Here is a 19,714-nt window from a genome sequence, read left to right on the forward strand (position 1 = left end):
ACGTTGTGGGGACCAAATGTGTGTGTGTGTGTGTGTGTGTGTGTGTGTGTGTGTGTGTGTGTGTGTGCGCGCGCGTGCGTGCGTGTGCGTGCGTGCGTGCGTGCGTGCGTGTGTGTGTGTGTGTGTGTGTGTGTGTGTGTGTGTGACCTGGTATTCATCACGTTGTGGGGACCAAATGTGTGTGTGTGTGTGTGTGTGTGTGTGTGTGTGTGTGTGTGTGTGTGTGACCTGGTATTCATCACGTTGTGGGGACCAAATGTGTGTGTGTGTGTGTGTGTGTGTGTGTGTGTGTGTGTGTGTGTGTGTGACCTGGTATTCATCACGTTGTGGGGACCAAATGTGTGTGTGTGTGTCTGTGTGTGTGTGTGTGTGTGTGTGTGTGTGTGTGTGTGTGTGTGTGTGTGTGTGTGTGTGTTTTATGCTGCATCTACATCTGTGTGGAATTGACAGCATAATAATTCCTGCTATTTCATGATTTAATCCGTAGCAGAAGCAGGTGTTTGAAGACAGAGTAGTGTGAACATGTTCTCTGTGGTACTACAGTGTGATTCTGATAGTGAATGCTGGAGAATCTCTCTGTCTGACATTCATCTGACCTGCTTTCTTTGCAGATTTCACCTGAAAGCTCATTTCAACTATGAAAAAGTGATTTTTTTTTTATCTCACAATTCAGCCTTTTTTGAGAACTGCGAGATATAAACTCAAGAAATGAGTAAAAGTCATTGTGAGTTTCAATCTCATTTCTAAACAGCTGTGACAGATGTAAAGCCGCTAAACGTGGTATTAAATCATTTCCAGTTTAGTTTCATCCCTAGAGATTATAACAAGAGTTTAGCAGATTTACTTCAAACCAGATTTTATTTCATTCTTATGGAGAATAAATGAGACGCAACCCTCGAAAGAATACAGAAAACCAGATTAGACCAGCGGTGATAGACGGTTTGAGTTCTGGTTTGGTCATGCGGATCTGCTGAGGATTCATGGGTTCACGTTTATTTCTATCATGTGTTACACAGATTGCAATGAAAGCTTGTTTCAGCCACAGATAAAAAAAAAATATATATTATTATATAACATAATTACGACTTTTCATCTCACAATTCCATGTTTTTTCCCTCTGATTTCCATTTTGCGTCTTGCAGTTCAGATTTTTTTTTTTTTATAATTTCAGCTTTTTATCTCACAATTCAGATTTTTTTTTATATAATTGCAACTTTTTATTTAACAATTCCGATTTTTTTATAATTTAAATTTTTTATCTCACAATTCAGATTTTTTTTAGATAATTGCAACTTTTTATTTAAAATTTCCGATTTTTTTATTATTTTAATTTTTTATCTCACAATTCAGATTTTTTTCTAACAATTGCGGGTTTATATCTCACAGTTCTCTTGTAAGTCTGAATTGTGAGATAAAAGGTCACATTTTTAATTGTTTATCCCATGGCAGAAACAAACAACCATTGATTGCTTCAAAGCAGCTTCACAGTAATAAACAGGAAAATAACTGTGTTCTTTTTGTAAAATAAATAGATTTTGAAACCAGTTCGATTCAGCTGTAAAGCAGAACACAAGAGAATCACCATTCAGATCAGATCAGATCAGATCAGATCAGTTGTTCATATCATTCTCCAGTTCATTTCTGGATCAGTTCAAGTTGTCATCCACTAGTGTCAGAGCAGATAAATCTCTAAAATAACAGAATATTAGTAATTCTGAACTTTACTGCTGCATATGATCAGCTGTAGGAAACTGAGGCAGAGAGATGCGGTTTCACTGTTGGATTCAGAGTTTCTCTGCTGGGTTCCAGATGATCCTGCTGTAGAATCACAGTCTCTGATGTGAATATGAGAGCAGCTGAAATATTCACCGTCATCAGATGTCATTTAGGGTCCATTGTAAGAGTTGAGGATGTGTTGAAGTGATGATTACAGCTCCTTCTTTATTGAGGCCAGTGAAATATTCCTCTCCAGTCTCTGTGTTTCTGCAGTCTGTGCCGTTAATGGAGAGACTCACTGAGCAATTCTTTCTGTGCTCGTGGATTTCTGCTCCAAACCAAAACTGTTTTCCGCTTATGTAAGAGTCAGACTCATGGTTGTGTGAGTGTGTGTCACTGCTTTCATTGGCTCTGATCTCCGGCTCGATCTGCTCCTGCTTCATCTCATAATGTTGATCATTTTCACCTGGAGGAAGATTCACTGTTATGAGCTCCAAATGTCCACATGAAGGAGGTTTGTGTGGTTTGAGTTTGTTCAGTCTTTTAAATATAAGGTTCTTTAATGGCATCAATGGTTCTGTGAAGAACCTTGAACATCCATGGAGCCTTTCAAATGCAGAAAAGGTTCTTTATAGTCAAAAAATGTTCTTTAGATTTTAAAATGTTCTTTAAGATGGTTATTTTAGGAACTGCAGAAACACCCTTTTGCAACCTGTATTTTTACACTGCAAAAAATGCTTTTCTTACTCAGATTTGTTTTGTCTTGTTTCCAGCCTAAATATCAAAAAATTCTTAAATCAAGGATTTTCTAGTCAAGCAAAAATCTTGATTTTAGAAAAAAAAAAAAAGTCAAAATATAGTAGTTTTTGCTCCGAACAAGCAAAATAATCTGCCACTGGGGTAAGCAAAAAATAAATAAATAAAAACAATTCTTAAATCTAGAAGGATTTTCTAGACAAGTAAAAATTATTTCCTTGTTTTCAGAAAAACATGTCAAAATGAAGTGCGTTTTTGCTTGAAACAGAAAACAAGATTATTTTTTTTACCCCATTGGCAGATTATTTCACTTGTTTCAAGCAAAAACACACTTCATTTTTTTCTGAAAACAAGACAATAATTTTTGCTTGTTTAGAAATTCCTCCTTGATTTAAGAATTTTCAGATATTTAGGCTGGAAACAAGACAAAACAAATCTAAGTAAGAAAAGCAGCTTTTTGTAGACATAAGCAGGGTTCCTGTGGATTTCAAGTTAAGTATTTTCCAGGTTTGGAAAAGTATAGAAAAAAGAAAGCAGAGTATGGAAAATGATTGAGTACTTATTTATAATACGACTGAATGATTTCAAGATACACTTTTTCATTATGCAAAACGCAGGCAGAAGAAAAAACTATAAAAAAAAATGGTTTTCTATACCAAATCTAAAGCTGAAAATAAGGCTCTATGAACCATTTCTGTTGAATATGGTCTCAGAGAGGTTTGGAAATGTTGAAATCAGCTGCATTCACAGGCGTCTTTGATTTATTCATGTCACAGAGAACGTTTGTCTGTCTGTGTGTTTTCTGCTCTAAACCTGCAGTGGATGCATCTAAAGTCTCATTTATTCAAGCATTTTCCTCTGATCAGCAGGAATCCTCTTGAAATGAACACAGCTGTGAAATGGTCAGCGGACGGGTTTGTCACGTGTTCTGCTGCTGCTGGTCATGTATGTTGCATTAGAATGAGGATATTTACAGAAAGAGACTGTGTGGAGCGATATATGACGTCTTTATTCTTTCAGTAACCCAGAATCATCATGTTCTCTCTCTCTCACGTCACTGCAAACATGCACTGTTTATGTTTGAAATGGAACAACATTTGAAGAATACTGTTAACAAAACAGTTTTGGGTTCTGTTTACTTTCATTGCACTGCAAAAAATGCTTTTCTTGCATAGCTTTTTTTGTCTTGTTTCCTGCCAAAATATCTAAATATCTATTGTTTAGACAAGTAAAAAAGAAAAAAACAAGTCAAAATTAAGTGCGTTTTTGCTTGAAACAAGCTAAATAATCTGCCAATGGGGTAAGAAAAAAAATCTAAAAAAAATCTAATTTTAACAGAAAACAAGATTATTTTTCTTACTCCAAAAACACACTTAAGTTTTTTTCTGAAAACAATTATTAAATTAAGAAGGATTTTCTAGATGAGTAAAAATGATTGTCTTGTTTTCAGACGAAAACTAGTCAAAATGAAGTGTTTTTGGAGTAAGAAAAATAATCTTGTTTTCTGTTTGAAATTAGATTTTTTTTTCTTACCCCATTGGCAGATTCACTCAATTTTGACTTTCTGAAAACAAAAAAAAAATATTTTTTACTCGTCTGGAAAATCCTTCTTGATTTAAGCATTTTTCGATATTTTGGCTGGAAACAAGACAAAAAATCTAAGTAAGAAAAGCGTTTCTTGCAGTGTATATTTTTGTCCCTTCTGTGGAACATAAGAAGGCTTGCGCTGCAAAAAATGACTCATCTCATTCTCATTTAGTATATTTGTCTTGTTTCTAGTCAAAATATCTAAAAACAAAATCTTGAATTAGGATGCATTTACTAGATAAGCAAAATGACAAGAGTTTTTTAGTCTTTTAGGCTTATCTAGTAAATGCATCCTAATTCAAGATTGTTTCGATATTTTGACTAGACACACAAGAAAATGACTAAGATAGATAATCTGTTTTCTCAGTGTGGTTAGCTGCGGTTCTTCATCAGTGGCTGTGTTTGTGTGTTCACACTGACTCTCACAGCAGCATCTGAACTCAGATCAGAGGAAGTGCGTCTCAGCCCGCGGCAGCGTTTATATTTTTGGCAGTGCTGCACAGATGGGCTTGTTTTCCTCGTGTTCACTGCTAAACTCAAATCCTCTCCCTCTGTGACTGCAGTCGACTTCTCATGTTCTGTCCTTCAAGAAGAGGAGAAATTGTAGAAAAGGGGCAAGTTGTCACACTTGATTCAGTCGCTCTGAGGTTTTGATTGTTCACTCACTGATTGTCTGTTATGGATTCAAACACCTATTTTTGTGAATGTCAAAAAATTTGCAACGTATTTTAGTTTATGGGAAAACAATCTTGAGATTTGATCTTCATTAGTAAGCTGATACAGTTGAGGTCAATAGTTTACATACACTTTTCAGAATCTGCAAAATGTTAATTATTTTATCAAAATAAGAGCGATCATACAGTACAAAATGCATGTTATTGTTTATTTAGTACTGACCTGAATAAAATATTTCACATAAAAGATGTTTACATATAGTCCACAAGAGAATTTATAAAAATGACCCATTGATTCTAACACTGTGTTTCTCTGAATGATCCACAGCTGTGTTTGTTTGTTTAGTGATAGTTCTTCATGAGTCCCTTGTTTGTCCTGAACAGCCTGCTGTTCTTCAGAAAAATCCTTCAGCTCCCACAAATTCTTTGGTTTCCCAGCATTTTTGTGTATTTGACCCCTTTCCAACAATGACTGTATGATTCTGAGATCCATCTTTTCACACTGAGGACAGCTGAGGGACTCATATGCAACTATTACAGAAGGTTCAAACACTCACTGATGCTCCAGAAGGAAAAACTACGCATTAAGAGCCGGGGGTGAAAACTTTAGAACAGAAAGAAGATGTGTGCATTTTTCTTATTTTGCTTAAATATCACTTTTTTCCATTCAGTATGCCCTTTAGAAGCTACAGAAGATACTTACAGGTTTCCCAGAAGATAAAGTAAGTTAAATTTACCCTGATCTTCAAATTCCAAAAGTTTTGACCCCCGGCTCTTAATGCATGTTTTTTCCTTCTGGAGCATCAGTGAGCGTTTGAACCTTCTGTAATAGTTTCATATGAGTCCCTCAGTTGTCCTCAGTGTGAAAAGATGAATCTCAAAATCATACAGTCATTGTTGGAAAGGGGTCAAATGCACAAAAATGCTGGAAAACCAAAGAATAGATTTTTCTGAAGAACAGCAGCAGTTGTGAAATTAAATGTGAAATGTGAAATATCTTATTCAGGCCAGTGCTAAATAAAAACTACCATGCGTTTTGTATGATCCCTCTTATTTTGTAAAATAACTGACATGTTTCAGACTCTGCAAGGGGGATGTAAACGTTTTTGACCTCATGAGTATGTGGTTGTTGAGGTGTTGTTGGGGACAGTGTTTGCCGCTGGTTGTGGATGAGAGACTGTAACGAGGGCAGCGCTGTGGAGGTGACGTGTGTTTTATGGACTGACCCGCCGTGTGTTTGTTTGCTTTCAGTGAGCAGAGCATCTGTCAGGCCCGCGCCTCCGTCATGGTCTACGACGACACCAGCAAAAAATGGGTGCCGATCAAACCGGGTCAGCAGGGCTTCAGTCGAATCAACATCTACCACAACACGAGCAACAACACCTTCCGCGTGGTAGGAGTCAAACTGCAGGACCAGCAGGTGCGTCTGCACACAAAACCAGATCATTCACCACAGATACGACCCTGGGCCACAAAACCAGTCATAGCTTTCCATTGCTGTGAGAGGACAGTATTTGGCTGAGATACAACTATTTGAACATCTGGAATCTGAGAGTGCAAAAAAATATTGAGAAAATCACTTTTAAAGTTGTCTTTGCAATGCATATTACTAATCAAAAATTAAGTTTTGATATATTTATGGTAGGAAATGTACAGAATATCTTCATGGAATATGGTCTTAATATCCTAATGCTTTTTGGCATAAATGAAAAATTGATCATTTTGACCCTTACAATGTATTTTTGGCTCTTGCTACGAATATACCCGTGTTACTTAAGACTGGTTTAGTGCTCCAGGGTCACATTTGACCTTGTGCAAGTCACATTTATTTCTACAGCATTCCTTATTCTGTGAAGCAGCTTCACAGTGATAATCAGCAAAATAAAAGTGTTGAGAATGCAAAATTCCTGAGTTATGAAATTCATAGTCATTATTCAGATCAGTTCTGTTCAAGTTTTGTTCTCATCTGAAAAACAAAAGAAGATATTTTGAAAAAATGTATGTTTCTAATAAGAATAAAAAGAAATGTTGTGTTTTTAAAATAAAAAAGTCTAATACGAAGACAAGACACAAAACTCAAAAATAAACTCTCATTATCAGGATTAAAACACTCAGTGTCTGCAGCGAGTGCACTGCGAAAATGCTTTTCTTACTGAGTTTTTGTCTTGTTTTCAGCCAAAATATCGAACAATTCTTAAATCAGGAAGGATTTTCTAGACAAAGAAAATTATTGTCTTGTTTTCAGAAAAAAACAAGTCAAAATAAAGTAAGCTTTTGCTTCGAACAAGCAAAAAAAAATTGCATATTGGGTAAGAAAAAAAATATTTCAAACAGAAAACAAGATTTATTTTTCTTACCCCATTGGCAGGTTTCAAGAAAGAACACTTAATGTTTTTCTGAAAACAAGACAATAGTTTTTACTCGTCTAGAAAATCCTTCTTGATTGAAGAATTTTTAGATATTTTGACTGGAAACAAGACAAAAAAATCTAAGTAAGAAAAGCATTTTTGCAGTGTGGAACATATTCTTTACATTCGTGACCACCACAAATATCACTCTATTAATTTTTCCTGAGCACATTCTGACCTCTGACCTCTGACCTGTGACCTCTGACCTGTGTGACAGGTGGTCATCAACTACTCGATCGTGAAGGGTCTGAAGTATAACCAGGCGACGCCGACCTTCCATCAGTGGCGTGACGCGCGGCAGGTGTACGGACTCAACTTCGCCAGTAAAGAGGAGGCCACCACCTTCTCCAACGCCATGCTGTTCGCCCTCAACGTGCTCAGCAGCCAGGATGGAGGTAAGAGCTCTGCCGTCCACCTGGAGAATTAATATATGAATCTGAATATGATTATCTGACCAGAGGCATGAAGAAACAAACTATCACATCATGTGTGTTTGACAGTAATCAGATGAACAATCTCAGATTATTATTCATATCAGGAGTGTGTCTGTGTGTCAGATGGGCTGAGGATAGTCTATATCTCAAAATCCTGCATTTATATCTCACAGTTTGGAGTTTTTATGTCAGAATTCAGAGTTTATGTCTGTGTACAGTAATTCAGAATTGAGATGCAGTTGCAATTACCTTTTAGTTTTTTCTTTATGCAATTGCAGAAACTAGAGGCATTGAGAGGTTCTCTCTACATTCATCAGTCCATCTGAGTGATTTCAGAATCATTTCACAAGACTTCACAGAGTCTGATTAAAGGAGAAGTTCACCTCCTTGTCATCCAAGATGTTCATGTCTTTCTTTCTTCAGTCATAAACAAAATGTTTTCTGAGGAACACATTTCAGGAGTGTTCTCCATATAGTGGACTTCTATGGTGCCCTGAGTTTGAACTTCCAAAATGCAGTTTAAATGCAGCTTCAAAGACTCTAAACGATCCCAGCTGAGGAAGAAGAGTCCTTTATCTAGACAAACGATTGGTTTCTTTCAAAAAAAAAAAAAAAATGCACAATTTATTTACTTTGAAATCATCCTCCATCGCTGCAGAAGTACCAACCCAGGGTTTACAAAGTGAACAAAATGCAAAGAAGATCAAACACCCTTCACAACACAGTGATGGAGGACAATTATGAAGTTGGAGGAGAAAATGAGATGGGAGTTTTTAGACATACCCTAACTGTCTTGAACCAACATTTGAGGTAAAAAAAGTGTATAAATTGTCTTTTTTTTTTTTTAGAAAATCACCAATCATTTCACTAGATAAGACTCTTCTTCCTCGGCTGGGATCGTTTAGAGTCTTTGAAGCTGCATTTAAACTGCATTTTGGAAGTTCAAACTCAGGGCACCATAGAAGTCCACTATATGGAGAACACTCCTGACATGTATGTTATTTGATGAAGTATGTTATCATTATCTGTATGTTTTTGTTCTGGAGGTGAAGCTGAGACATGTCCTGTCTCTGACAGCGCCCCCTGATGGCCACAGATCACAATGATCACCGATGACAGACTCACTGAATATGATCAACCCATTCAGTCTGATCTGATGATTCAGCACCTCTGATACTCACACCAATATCTGTTCAACTGTTATTTATTGCTGTGATCAAAGCTGAATTTTCAGCATCATTACTGCAGTCTTCAGAGTCACATGATCCTCCAGGAATCATTCTAATACACTGATTTGCACCTCAACAAACATTTCTGATTATTAGCAATGTTGAAAACTGTTGTGCTGCACAATATTTTTGTGGAAACCGTCATACATTTTATGTTTCAGAAATCACAGATGAATAGAAAGTTCAAAAGAACAACCTTTATTTTAAATATAAGTCTTCTGCAACATTATGAATGACTTTACTGTCACTTTTGATCACTTTAGTGCATCCTTGACGAGTAAAAATATAAATTTCTGACGGCCGACTTTTGAATGCTGTTTCATGGTTTCCACAAAAATATAAAACAGCACAACTGTTTGTAACATAATAATCACAATTAATTAAAACTACATTTTACAAAATATTCACATAGGAGACTACTAATTGAGCACTGCAAAAAAAAAAAGATTTTCTTCCTTAGTATTTTTGTCATGTTTTCTAGTATAAATATCTAAAAAATTCTTGAATCAGGATGCATTTACTGGACAAGTAAAATGACTTGAGATATTATGACATGTTTTCTGAAAAAAAAGAAAAAAATTAGCTTAAAAAAAGCAAAAATATCTGCCAATGGGGCAAGAAAAATAATATCGTTTAGCCTTTGATTTAAACTATTTTTCTTACCCCATTGGCAGATATTTTTGCTTGTTTTAAGCTAATTTTTTCTCTTTTTTTTTCAGAAAACAAGACATCTCAAGTCATTTTACTTGTCCAGTAAATGCATCCTGATTCAAGAATTCTTAGATATTTATACTAAATAACAAGACAAAGATACTAAAGAAGAGAATCATTCTTCTCAGTGAGTGTCTAATTAGACACTGATAATGAAAATAATTATAGAGAAAATGAAAATGCATGCATGGCATCACACATTGACACAGACAGGTGCAGATCTGGACTGGTTTGTGTTGCTGTTTATCAGCGCTAGGGTGAAGGTTTGAAGGTTTCCTGCGAGTCTAGAGGAGCGTGACGTCTCTCACACACACACACACACACACACACACACACACACACACACACACACACACACACACACACACACACATATACGTACAGTACGTCAGAAACAGGAGCCGGTTGGGCAGCTGTCAGTCTGCTGGTGTCACGCAGGTGTGTGTTACGGTGTTGGTAACTGGAGCTGTGGTGTGCAGGTAGAGTAGAGCGGACATGATGAAGCGATGATCACAGACTGGATCTGCCAGTGTTTCTGCATCTGCCACAGCCGCTTCTTCTTCTTCAGCATGTCCTGTACGTACACTCGTCTCCATCTCCGACTCCAACTCTGTCTCCGTCTCTGTCTCTGTCTCTGTCTTAGTACTGCTTTAGTTCTGTTCTGGTTCTCAGAGTTCATCTTCAGGCTGATTGAGGGTCAGTGTTTGTCATTTATGGAGGATTGTACTGGATATGCAGCTGTGTTTCAGACGGAGCTTTTTTTCTCTTCTGGTTTTTACTTTTTATTATCCTTAGATGCATTGCATAAATGCAGAAAATACTTAAAAAATTCACTGTAACTGCATTTGTGTTCTGTTTTAAAACTTTTATATAAGCATTGCTTTTTATAATAACAGTTTTGTGTTCATGAAATACAGTATGAGTAGGACTGTAACATCTGAAACTAGCCGTGCAGAAAAGTAAATTTACTTTACTTGTTTTCTTGTTTTCCAGTAAAAAAATCAAAATTTTCTTTGATTAAGCTACTTTTATTTGAGGTGCAACATGTTTTCTTAAATAATTGCTCCAAAAATTTAATAAAAAATCTAAAATTAAAAAAAATATATATTTAAGGCTAAAACAAGCAAGTAAGCATACAAAGAAGACTTTTAAAAGACAAAAAAGGTTTAAGCATTAAAACAGTAAGTGTAATACTGCTTTAAATTGTTTTGTTTTTTTTCTGAGCAAAAAATAAAAATACATTTTCCTCTAATTTACAAAAGAAACCCACTAAAATGACATTCAGTGTCAATCTTGTCAGGCATATTTGCAACAAAAATCAATTTATGACATATTAAAAACCAAATTACTTTTAGCCCAAATACTAATTAGTTGTAATTCCACATTTTTAACATTTGCCACTATCCCAGGTTTTGCCCATTTGTCAGTAAGAATTGTTCACTCATTTAAAACAATCAAATGTAATATGCTCCCTTGTTCTTTTATATATTTTAATATGTTCAAGTCAGAATTTTGACATAAATGTTGTGTTCCACTGAATGACAGTCTAACATTGTTTCAACCACATTTTGACATTTCGGTCTCCAAAAACGTATTTAAAACCTTAAAAGTAGACACTTTACTTACATTTAATGTGCTTTCTATGGACATAAAATCACTTTTGTAAATTTCTTTTGACGTGGACATCTTACCGTCTTTGACGTTGCATTATACAACACATTTCACACATTATACCCACTGCACTCTTAAAAATAAAGGTGCTTTAACAGTCGATGCCATATATAAGAACCATTTTTGGTTCCACAAAGAACCATTCAGTCAAAGATTCTTTAAAGATAATTGTTCTTGTTTTAAGCTCAAACTCAGTTTTTCATGTATTTATTTTATTTTTTTTTATCTTTATATATTTTGGAAAACAAGCCTGTTCTGTATGGTTGTCAGAATGTTGCTATATGGTTGTAAAGGTGTTCAGTTTGGTTGCTGGGTGTTTTCTGTCTGATTTGAGAGTCTGAGATATCTGTATACAGAGGCACCCATACTAGTGATGATTAACTCAGTAAACACTACTATTTAGTGCACATCAAACACACAGAGAGCACTGGTTCACTAACTAGTCAGAGATTACAGTCAAGTCAAGTAGGTTTTATTGTCATTCAATTTACAGGAAGTGATAGTCTAAGGTTGTTTGTTTGCATGCAATTGAACTATTGAGAAGCAATATAGTTAACAGTTTAAGTCAAGCCAGCTTTATTTCTTTATCAACACAGATAGTTTCACAGCAGCTTCACAGTGATAATGATTGAGTGATGGTTCAGAGATCAGTTCTGCTGTAAAGCAGCTCTAAGAGCAGCAGTGTCTGTGTTCAGTTGATGTCAGTAACTGTGTAAAGATGATCGTTTCAAAGAACTTCAGTCCAGCTGTAAAGCAGAAAACAGTGGCATCATCATCAGCTGCATTCATCTTCTGAATGATGTTCTAAACAAACACTACTTCATGTATTTGTGTGTGTGTGTGTGTGTGTGTGTGTGTGTGTGTGTGTGTGTGTGTGTGTGTGTGTGTGTGTGTGTGTGTGTGAGTGTGAGTGTGTGTGTGTGTGTGTGTGTGTGTGTGTGTGTGTCAGATGGGTTCAGGTTCCAGTGTTTTCGTGAAACATGATCTTGAGGAATGGTTGCGTTATAGACGTGTTACAATATTTACCGTGTCGATGGCAGAGGATCTGCTCCAGATTACATGTTTCTCCAATCAGCTTTATGTTTATAGTTCAGACGTCCTGAAGACCAGCCACTGACAAAATCACCATACATTACTGTCACATTCACTGCAAAAAATGCTTTTCTTACTTAGAATTTTTGTCTTGTTTCCAGCCAAAATATCTAAACATTTTCAAATCAAGAAGGATTTTTTAGACAAGTAAAAATGATTGTCTTGTTTTCAGAAAAAATGAAGTGTGTTTTTCCTTGAAACAAGCTAAACAATCTGCCAATGGGGTAAGAAAAATAATCTTGTTTTATGTTTGAAATAAGATTTAGCTTGTTCTAAGCAAAAACTCACTTCATTTTGACTTGTTTTTTCTGAAAACAAGAAAATAATTTTTAGTCGTCTAGAAAATTGATTTAAGAATCTTTAGATATTTAGGCTGGAAACTAGACAAAAAGTCTTAAGTAAGAAAAGCATTTTTTGCAGTGTTTACATGCACACTCTTAAAAATACAGGTTCATTGGCATCAGTGGTTCTTTGAGGAACATCCACGGAACCTTTCAAATTCAGAAAAGGCTCTTAGTGGAAAAAGTTCTTTAGATTTGTTAAATGTTCTTCAAAATGGCTCTTTTAAGAACTCACTTGGAGACATTATTTTTAGAAGTGCATTACAAATGTGTGATTGTACGCTAGCGCTCAAAGACTGGCATCATGAAGACTTTGATTTAAGATTTGATCAAAAATACAGTAAAACGTTTCAATATTGTTACAATTTTAAACAGCTGTTTTCTATGTGAATATCTGTTCAACTGTATTTTATTTCTGTGATGCGCAGCTGAATTTTCAGCATCATTACTGCAGTCTTCAGTGTCACATGATCCTTCAGAAATCATTCTAATATACTGATTTGCTGCTCAACAAACATTTCTGATTATTAGCAATTATTGATCAAGGATGCATTCAATTGATCAAAGTGACAGTATAGACATTTATAATGTTACAAAAGATTTCTATTTCAAGTTCTTTTGAACTTTGTATCATTATTTTGAAACCAATTTCCCACCAAATAATCAGAGCCATTATTAATATTTGAGCACCAATAATAATATTCATATATGTGAAAATGATGAACACATGAGTGATTGTTACAGGATGTTGTTGATAAATATAATAGCTGTTGTTTTATCTGAGAAGTGTCAGTCTGAAGTCCTGTGATGGATCATCTGATGGAGTTCTGATGTGTTTGATGTCATTATAGTGACTCTGCAGCAGAAGTGCGTCTATATTTTCTCTTGCTGATGTTCACGAGGTGTCGTCTGTGACACTTGTGATCCTCTAGTGTGAATTTGGACTCGTCACTTCTCCAAAATTGTGTTTGCACCCTTTATTTAGAAGCCTGAGCATGGTTCTCCTGAGCATTCCTTTTTTCAACTGATAGAAACAGCCTGAAGCTACATTTTTTAGGGATTTTGAGTAAAAATGAAGGCAGATTTGCAAAATGTATTTTTTATTTTGATTCATTCATTCACTCTGGACAGGTTTGATGAGATGAACACACACTCACAGTCAATCTCTGACACACATGATGCTGCTGTCATATCTCTCAAACTGTTCATGGTCTCTTTCAGGTCCAGCTGCTCAGCGTCAAGTCCAGAACGGGCCGAGTTCAGAAGAGCTGGAGGTCCAGAGACGGTCAGCCATGCAAACACACACACACACACACACACACACACACACACACACACACACACACACACACACACACACACACACACACACACACACACACACACACACACACACACACACACACACACACACACACTGCTGTAATATCACACTAGAAATGACTCATACTCTAGAAATCACATTCACACACAAGTCTTCAGCTAAACCCTAATAAAACAACAGGGTCTTGTTTAAAATAGAATATATTCACCATACTGTTCAATACTGTTGAAAACAGTTGTGCTGCCCAATATTTGTGTGGAAATGTGATGCACTTTATGTTTCAGGATTCACAGATGAATAGAAAGTTCTAAAGAACAGCATTTATTTAAAAAACAGAAATGTTTTGTAACATTATAAATGTCTTTACTGTCACTTTTGATCAGTTTAATGCATCCTTGATGAATGAAAGCATCCATGTCCGCAGTAATATGAAGCAGCACAGCTGTTGTGTCATGATGAGAGCAGAAACACACAGAGTCGCCCTCTGCTGCTCACATGATCAAGTGTGTTGTCGGCTGTAGATGTGCTGCATCAGCTGTTCTGCCGTCCCATCATGCATCTGGAAAATTCCACATCTCTCACTGTGCAGCTCTCATACGCTTCAGGAAACTCAAGCGGATCCGATCGATTGTCATCATATCCGATACCCGCCGCTGTCAGACTCGTTACATCAGTTATGAAACACTGCACCATGTTCCCTGTAAAGAAATTAATACTTTTGTTCAGCGAGGCGGTTATATCGATCAAAAGTGCCAGCACAGACATGTGTAACATTACAAAAGATTAATATTTCAAATAAATGCTGTTCTTCTAAACGTTCTATTCATCTGTGAGTCTTGAAAAACAAAATGCATGACAGTTCCACAAAAATATTGTGCAGCACAACTGTTTTCAACATTGATAATAATCATAAATGTTTGTTGAGCAGCAAATCAGTATATTAGAATGGTTTCTGAAGGGTCATGTGACACTGAAGACGGCAGTAACGATGCTGAAAATTCAGCGGCGCATCACAGAAATCAATTACGGTTTAATCATAGAGATGCACCGAAATGAAAATTTAATAAAAGTAAACACTGGGCTGAAGGCTTATTACCGAACACGGTTTTTCGTGCTTATTCCCCCATGTGTTGTGCCAGTTTTTTTCACCGTTACATAAATTAAATAGCCAAAATGTGCTTTTTTACAGTTTTGTCTTGCTTTAAAAAAAAATCAATTACAAAACAACAATTTTAAAATATTTACTGATCACTGAACATTTGTAACATTCTAGTAGACATTATAGTCTACCAACAAACCACAATTTAACTTCAAATGAATAAGTTAGTAAAATAATATTCTTTGTCCATTTCTAAGAGCCGCTTCTTGAATCAGGAATGTGTTTTTAATGCACAAATAACTGCAGATTTGCTGAGTACAGGAGAATGTTAGAATAAATGTATTAATAGAGCTGTTTTCATTATTTTTGTTACTTTTTATTTTATTTGACAGAACAACAGTAAAATTACAAAACATTTCTGAATGTTGACTTTTATTTTGGTGCAAGAAGAGCTCAGTCCTAGTGTTTGCTGGCAGCAGCAGATTTGTGAATGATTGTCATCTTTGGTCTTTGAACCCTGGCTAAGGAGCTGCTGTCAGAATAAACACAATTGGTGTCTGGTGTATTAGACAACAGAACGTTCTGGAGTTGATTGACTAATGGATGATTTCAGTCATCATACAGTAACCTTTCTCTTCTCATGAAGACATGCGATGCACTTCTAAACAGTCTCTCGCTGTCGCTGCTTGGAATGATTTTGAGTCTTTCTCGGACAGTTTTAAATGCGTCCACACTGACCACATGTTTGATCATTAGTGCACGCCTCTATTTGATCACGTCACAGCATTGTTCGCTATCATTCATTTGGCCTTTTCACTTATAATTTCAGTTGCCAAACATTTGGTGCATCTCTATTTAATAGATATTAACATAGAAAGCAGCTCTTTCACAGTTTTTACAGAATTTTTGATCAAATAAATTTGTGAGCAGAAAATATGCCTTTAGTGTGTGTGTGTGCAGTGCATGATGGGTATGTGTGTTTATGTGTGTTGTCAATCTCTGCAGGCAAATGGAAATGCAGCAGCAGCAGCAGCAGATGCAGGCGCATATTGAGCGGGAGAGACGATCGTCCAACTCAGGTCAGACACTGCAACACTCTTAACACTCTTATTAATCTATAGAGCTGCTTTCCAGCTGAAACTCATATATTTTGCATCATTTCCAATATAAAAAATGAGGGTTAGTTGTGTTTTCTCCTCAGGTTCCCCATTTCAGGGTCACCCCGCGGTGCTGTCCGTAGCTCCTCCCACTGTGGCTCCGCCTCCTCTGCTGATGGGCGGTCCCTGTCCTCCGCCTCCTCCCCCGCCCGGGCCGCCGCCCCCCTCCGCCGGAGCTCCGCCCCCTCCTCCGCCTCCTCTACCTGTGGGGTACGGGGGTCCGGCGCAGGACGACAGTCAGGCCCCCACGGGTCTCGCCGCCATGATCGCCGGAGCCAAACTGCGGCGCGTGCAAAGGGTGCGAGATCATCATTCATCATCGTTCATGAAGTGTTTTTGCTTTATAGCTTTTTTAAAAGTCTTCTTTTGGTAGTTATAATCCATAAATCAAACCTATCCGCTAAGAGGAGAATCACAGCATTACAAACATTCGGAAAGACTGTGAAATTATATCCAGTGTTGGGGGTAACGCATTACAAGTAACGCAAGTTACATAATAATATTACATTTTCCAAGTAATTTATGTATTTAACCCCATTTTATGAACCGATGTCTTTGCTGCCGACCTTCGATGATCCAATTCATCCATACTAATAAGCACAAATGACTCAAGATAATCAACATTTGTTTTCCTTTTTTTATTGCTGAAGAGTTGACATTTGTTCTTCTGTGGTCTACTGTACAGACGGAGATTTACTTTTCTCTAAACCCGAGGATTTTGCTGTGAAAAGGCTTTTACATTTGACAAAAATACAACTTTTTATATTAAAAACAAACAAGCAAGCCCTGCCCAGATTTAAAAAGTAACACAAAAGTAACGTAACGCATTACTTTCCATAAAAAGTAACTAAGTAATGTAATTAATTACTTTTTTAGGGAGTAACTCAATATTGTAATGCATTACTTTTAAAAGTAGCTTTCCCCAACAGTGAATATATCCATAGAAACAACATATTGTAGGTTTATTGCAACATTTGCATATAATATACAAATATCAAAATAATTTGCAGTGGTCCATGGCGGTGGGCGGAGCTATTTTGGCGCATTTGCTCACTGTGACTCTCTGATTGGTTGAAATTTTTGTACAGCATTATGGGTAATGTAGTTTTCCACCACAAATGTACCTGTTAAATGCAATTATTTAAAAAATCAGTTGGTTTAACATGAACACATGGCATTAACGAAAGCATATAAAAAAAGCAATCTTGTAGCTCATGGTAGGTCTGTTTTTAATGGTTCATACATTATTATAGTTAATAATCCTTATGAACAAAATAAATCGAGTTTTTACTTCTGGAGCCGACTCTGTGACCAAACCCAAACCAAATCATTTCCAGACAACAGCAGTTCATAGTGACTGCAAACATGATTCAAAACCACATTAGATGAGCATTTTTGTCACGCAGTGGTTATTTTAAGGAGCTGTTCATGGAAAGGTTGTTTTGGAAGCAAAAACTGATATTTTATGGCATTTCTGTGAAAACACACATTTGAAGCTTTATTTTTGAGAGTGTGAAGTCATTAGATGAGTCAAATTGTGAGTTTGAGAATGTTTGTGAGTCTTCATTACAGGGAATGGGTTAGAGAGTCATTTGTTGATGATTCAGACTCCACTGTTCACACTGAAGCTAATCTGTAACATCTGTGACCCTGGAGCACTAAACCAGTCTTAAGTCGCTGGGGTATGTTTGTAGCAATAGCCAAAAATACATTGTATGGGTCAAAATTATTGATTTTTCTTTTATGCCAAAAATCATTAGAAATTATGTAAAGATTATGTTCCATGAAGATTTTTTGTAAAATTCCTACTATAAATATGTCAAAATGTAATTTGTGATTAGTAATATGCATTGTTAAGAACTTAATTTGGACAACTTTAAAGGTGATTTTCTCAGTATTTTGATTTTTTTGAACTCTCAGATTTCAGATTTTCAAATAGATGTATCTCGGAAAAATATTGTCCTATCCTAACAAACCATACATCAATAGAAAGCTTATTTATTGAGCTTACTTATTTCATATGATGTATACATCTCAGTTTTGTAAAATTTAACCTTATGACTGGTTTTGTGGTCCAGGGTCAGACATATGGAATCGTTCTATCACCTCAAAGGTTCTTTAAAGAGGAAAAAGGTTCTTCAGATGGTTTAAATGTTCTTCACACAAAGAAAATATGGTTCTGCTCACTGAAAGGTTCTTTGGGAACTACTGCAAAAATGCTTTTCTTACTTAGATTTTTTTGTCTTGTTTCCAGCCAAAATATATAAAAAATCTTGAATCAGGAAGGATTTTCTAGACAAGTAAAAATGATCTTGTTTTTAGTAAAAACAGGTCAAAATGAAGTGAGTTTTTGCTTAAAAACAAGCGAAATAATCTGCCAATGGGGTAAGAAAAAAAATCTTAAAACTCACCTCATTTTGACTTGTTTTTACTAAAAACAAGACACTATTTTTCTAAGTAAGAAAAGCAGTTTTTGCAGTGCAACCAAAGCAGTTTCTTCTGTGGTATTACTGTGAAAACACCTTATCTTATGGAAGATATCTTTATTTCTATATTAGTGCAGAACCAGATCTCCAAAAACACATTTTACATGAAAAAGAACAAAAGTCAAATCCCATGAGGCAAATAATATCAAATAAAAGGAGAAAAGCAAAAGTGCAAGCGTGTATGTCAGATGATCAGTGTTTGATTGTGTTTGCTGTGATGGTTTGTTCGCAGACGGAGGAAAAATCTGAATCCGGAGCCAAAAACGAAGCCAACCGGACCAGCGGAGGAAGCGGAGGTCTGATGGAGGAAATGAACGCGCTGCTGGCACGCAGGTCACACACACACACACACACACACACACACACACACACACACACACACACACACACACACACACACAGACACACACACACACACACACACATAAACACTGCTGTCATAACACACACTCAGAATAAACACACTCACACGCTTGATTTGTCATGACAGAAGGAAAGCAGCGGATGAAAAGAGGGATGGAGAAAGCCAAAATGTGAGTCCAGAGCTGATGGAGATCTCTTGATGTTTACCTGCTTCATTTTTGATTATGTTTTTAGATTTGATAGATACACATTATTGATCTGAATGGAAACAATATATGTGACCCTGGACAAAAATACTGAGGAGGACAGTCATTTTTTACATTGTTGACAATTTGAACATGAGAAAGTGAAGAATCTAAGACATAAATAGTAATACTCTAACTTCCAGTGTGAAATAATAATACTAAATAATTATTTGGCCTCTAGTTATCATACATTTATATTTTCATTTTAGAGTTAAAACAACACAGTATATGTGTGCAGCCCTATATATAAACCATTTTACATTAAAATGGAAATAATACACTTACTAAAAAAGATGAAATGATTTATCTGTAGTTGAATTCTTATCTTTGAGTAAGTATTTACCGTCTGACAGAAGTGTGTGTGAATGTTAGTGGTTTTCCGTGAATGATTCTAATGTTTTTCAGGATGATCCCGCGTCTC

General features: G+C 36.2%; 1 protein-coding gene across 1 annotated transcript; it reads left to right on the plus strand.

Moving 5' to 3' along the window:
• Positions 1 to 5,988: 5,988 nt before the first annotated feature.
• Positions 5,989 to 19,708, plus strand: evlb (Enah/Vasp-like b). The gene is made up of 7 exons (XM_073817044.1): positions 5,989 to 6,153; positions 7,359 to 7,536; positions 13,841 to 13,904; positions 16,048 to 16,121; positions 16,244 to 16,497; positions 18,918 to 19,018; positions 19,176 to 19,708. The coding sequence occupies exons 1-7, from the start codon at positions 6,019 to 6,021 to the stop codon at positions 19,246 to 19,248; spliced, it is 879 nt and encodes a 292-aa protein (XP_073673145.1). The 5' UTR covers positions 5,989 to 6,018; the 3' UTR covers positions 19,249 to 19,708.
• Positions 19,709 to 19,714: the final 6 nt, after the last annotated feature.

This window comes from Garra rufa, chromosome 13 (genome assembly GCF_049309525.1).
Source record: "Garra rufa chromosome 13, GarRuf1.0, whole genome shotgun sequence".
Lineage (NCBI taxonomy): Eukaryota > Metazoa > Chordata > Actinopteri > Cypriniformes > Cyprinidae > Garra > Garra rufa.

Coding starts and splice junctions, on each gene's coding strand:
- evlb (XM_073817044.1), top strand. CDS start 6,019: ATGGTCTACGACGACACCAGCAAAAAATGGGTGCCGATCAAACCGGGT. Junction 7,537..13,840: donor GCTCAGCAGCCAGGATGGAG/GTAAGAGCTCTG, acceptor GGTCTCTTTCAG/GTCCAGCTGCTCAGCGTCAA. Junction 19,019..19,175: donor AACGCGCTGCTGGCACGCAG/GTCACACACACA, acceptor TTGTCATGACAG/AAGGAAAGCAGCGGATGAAA.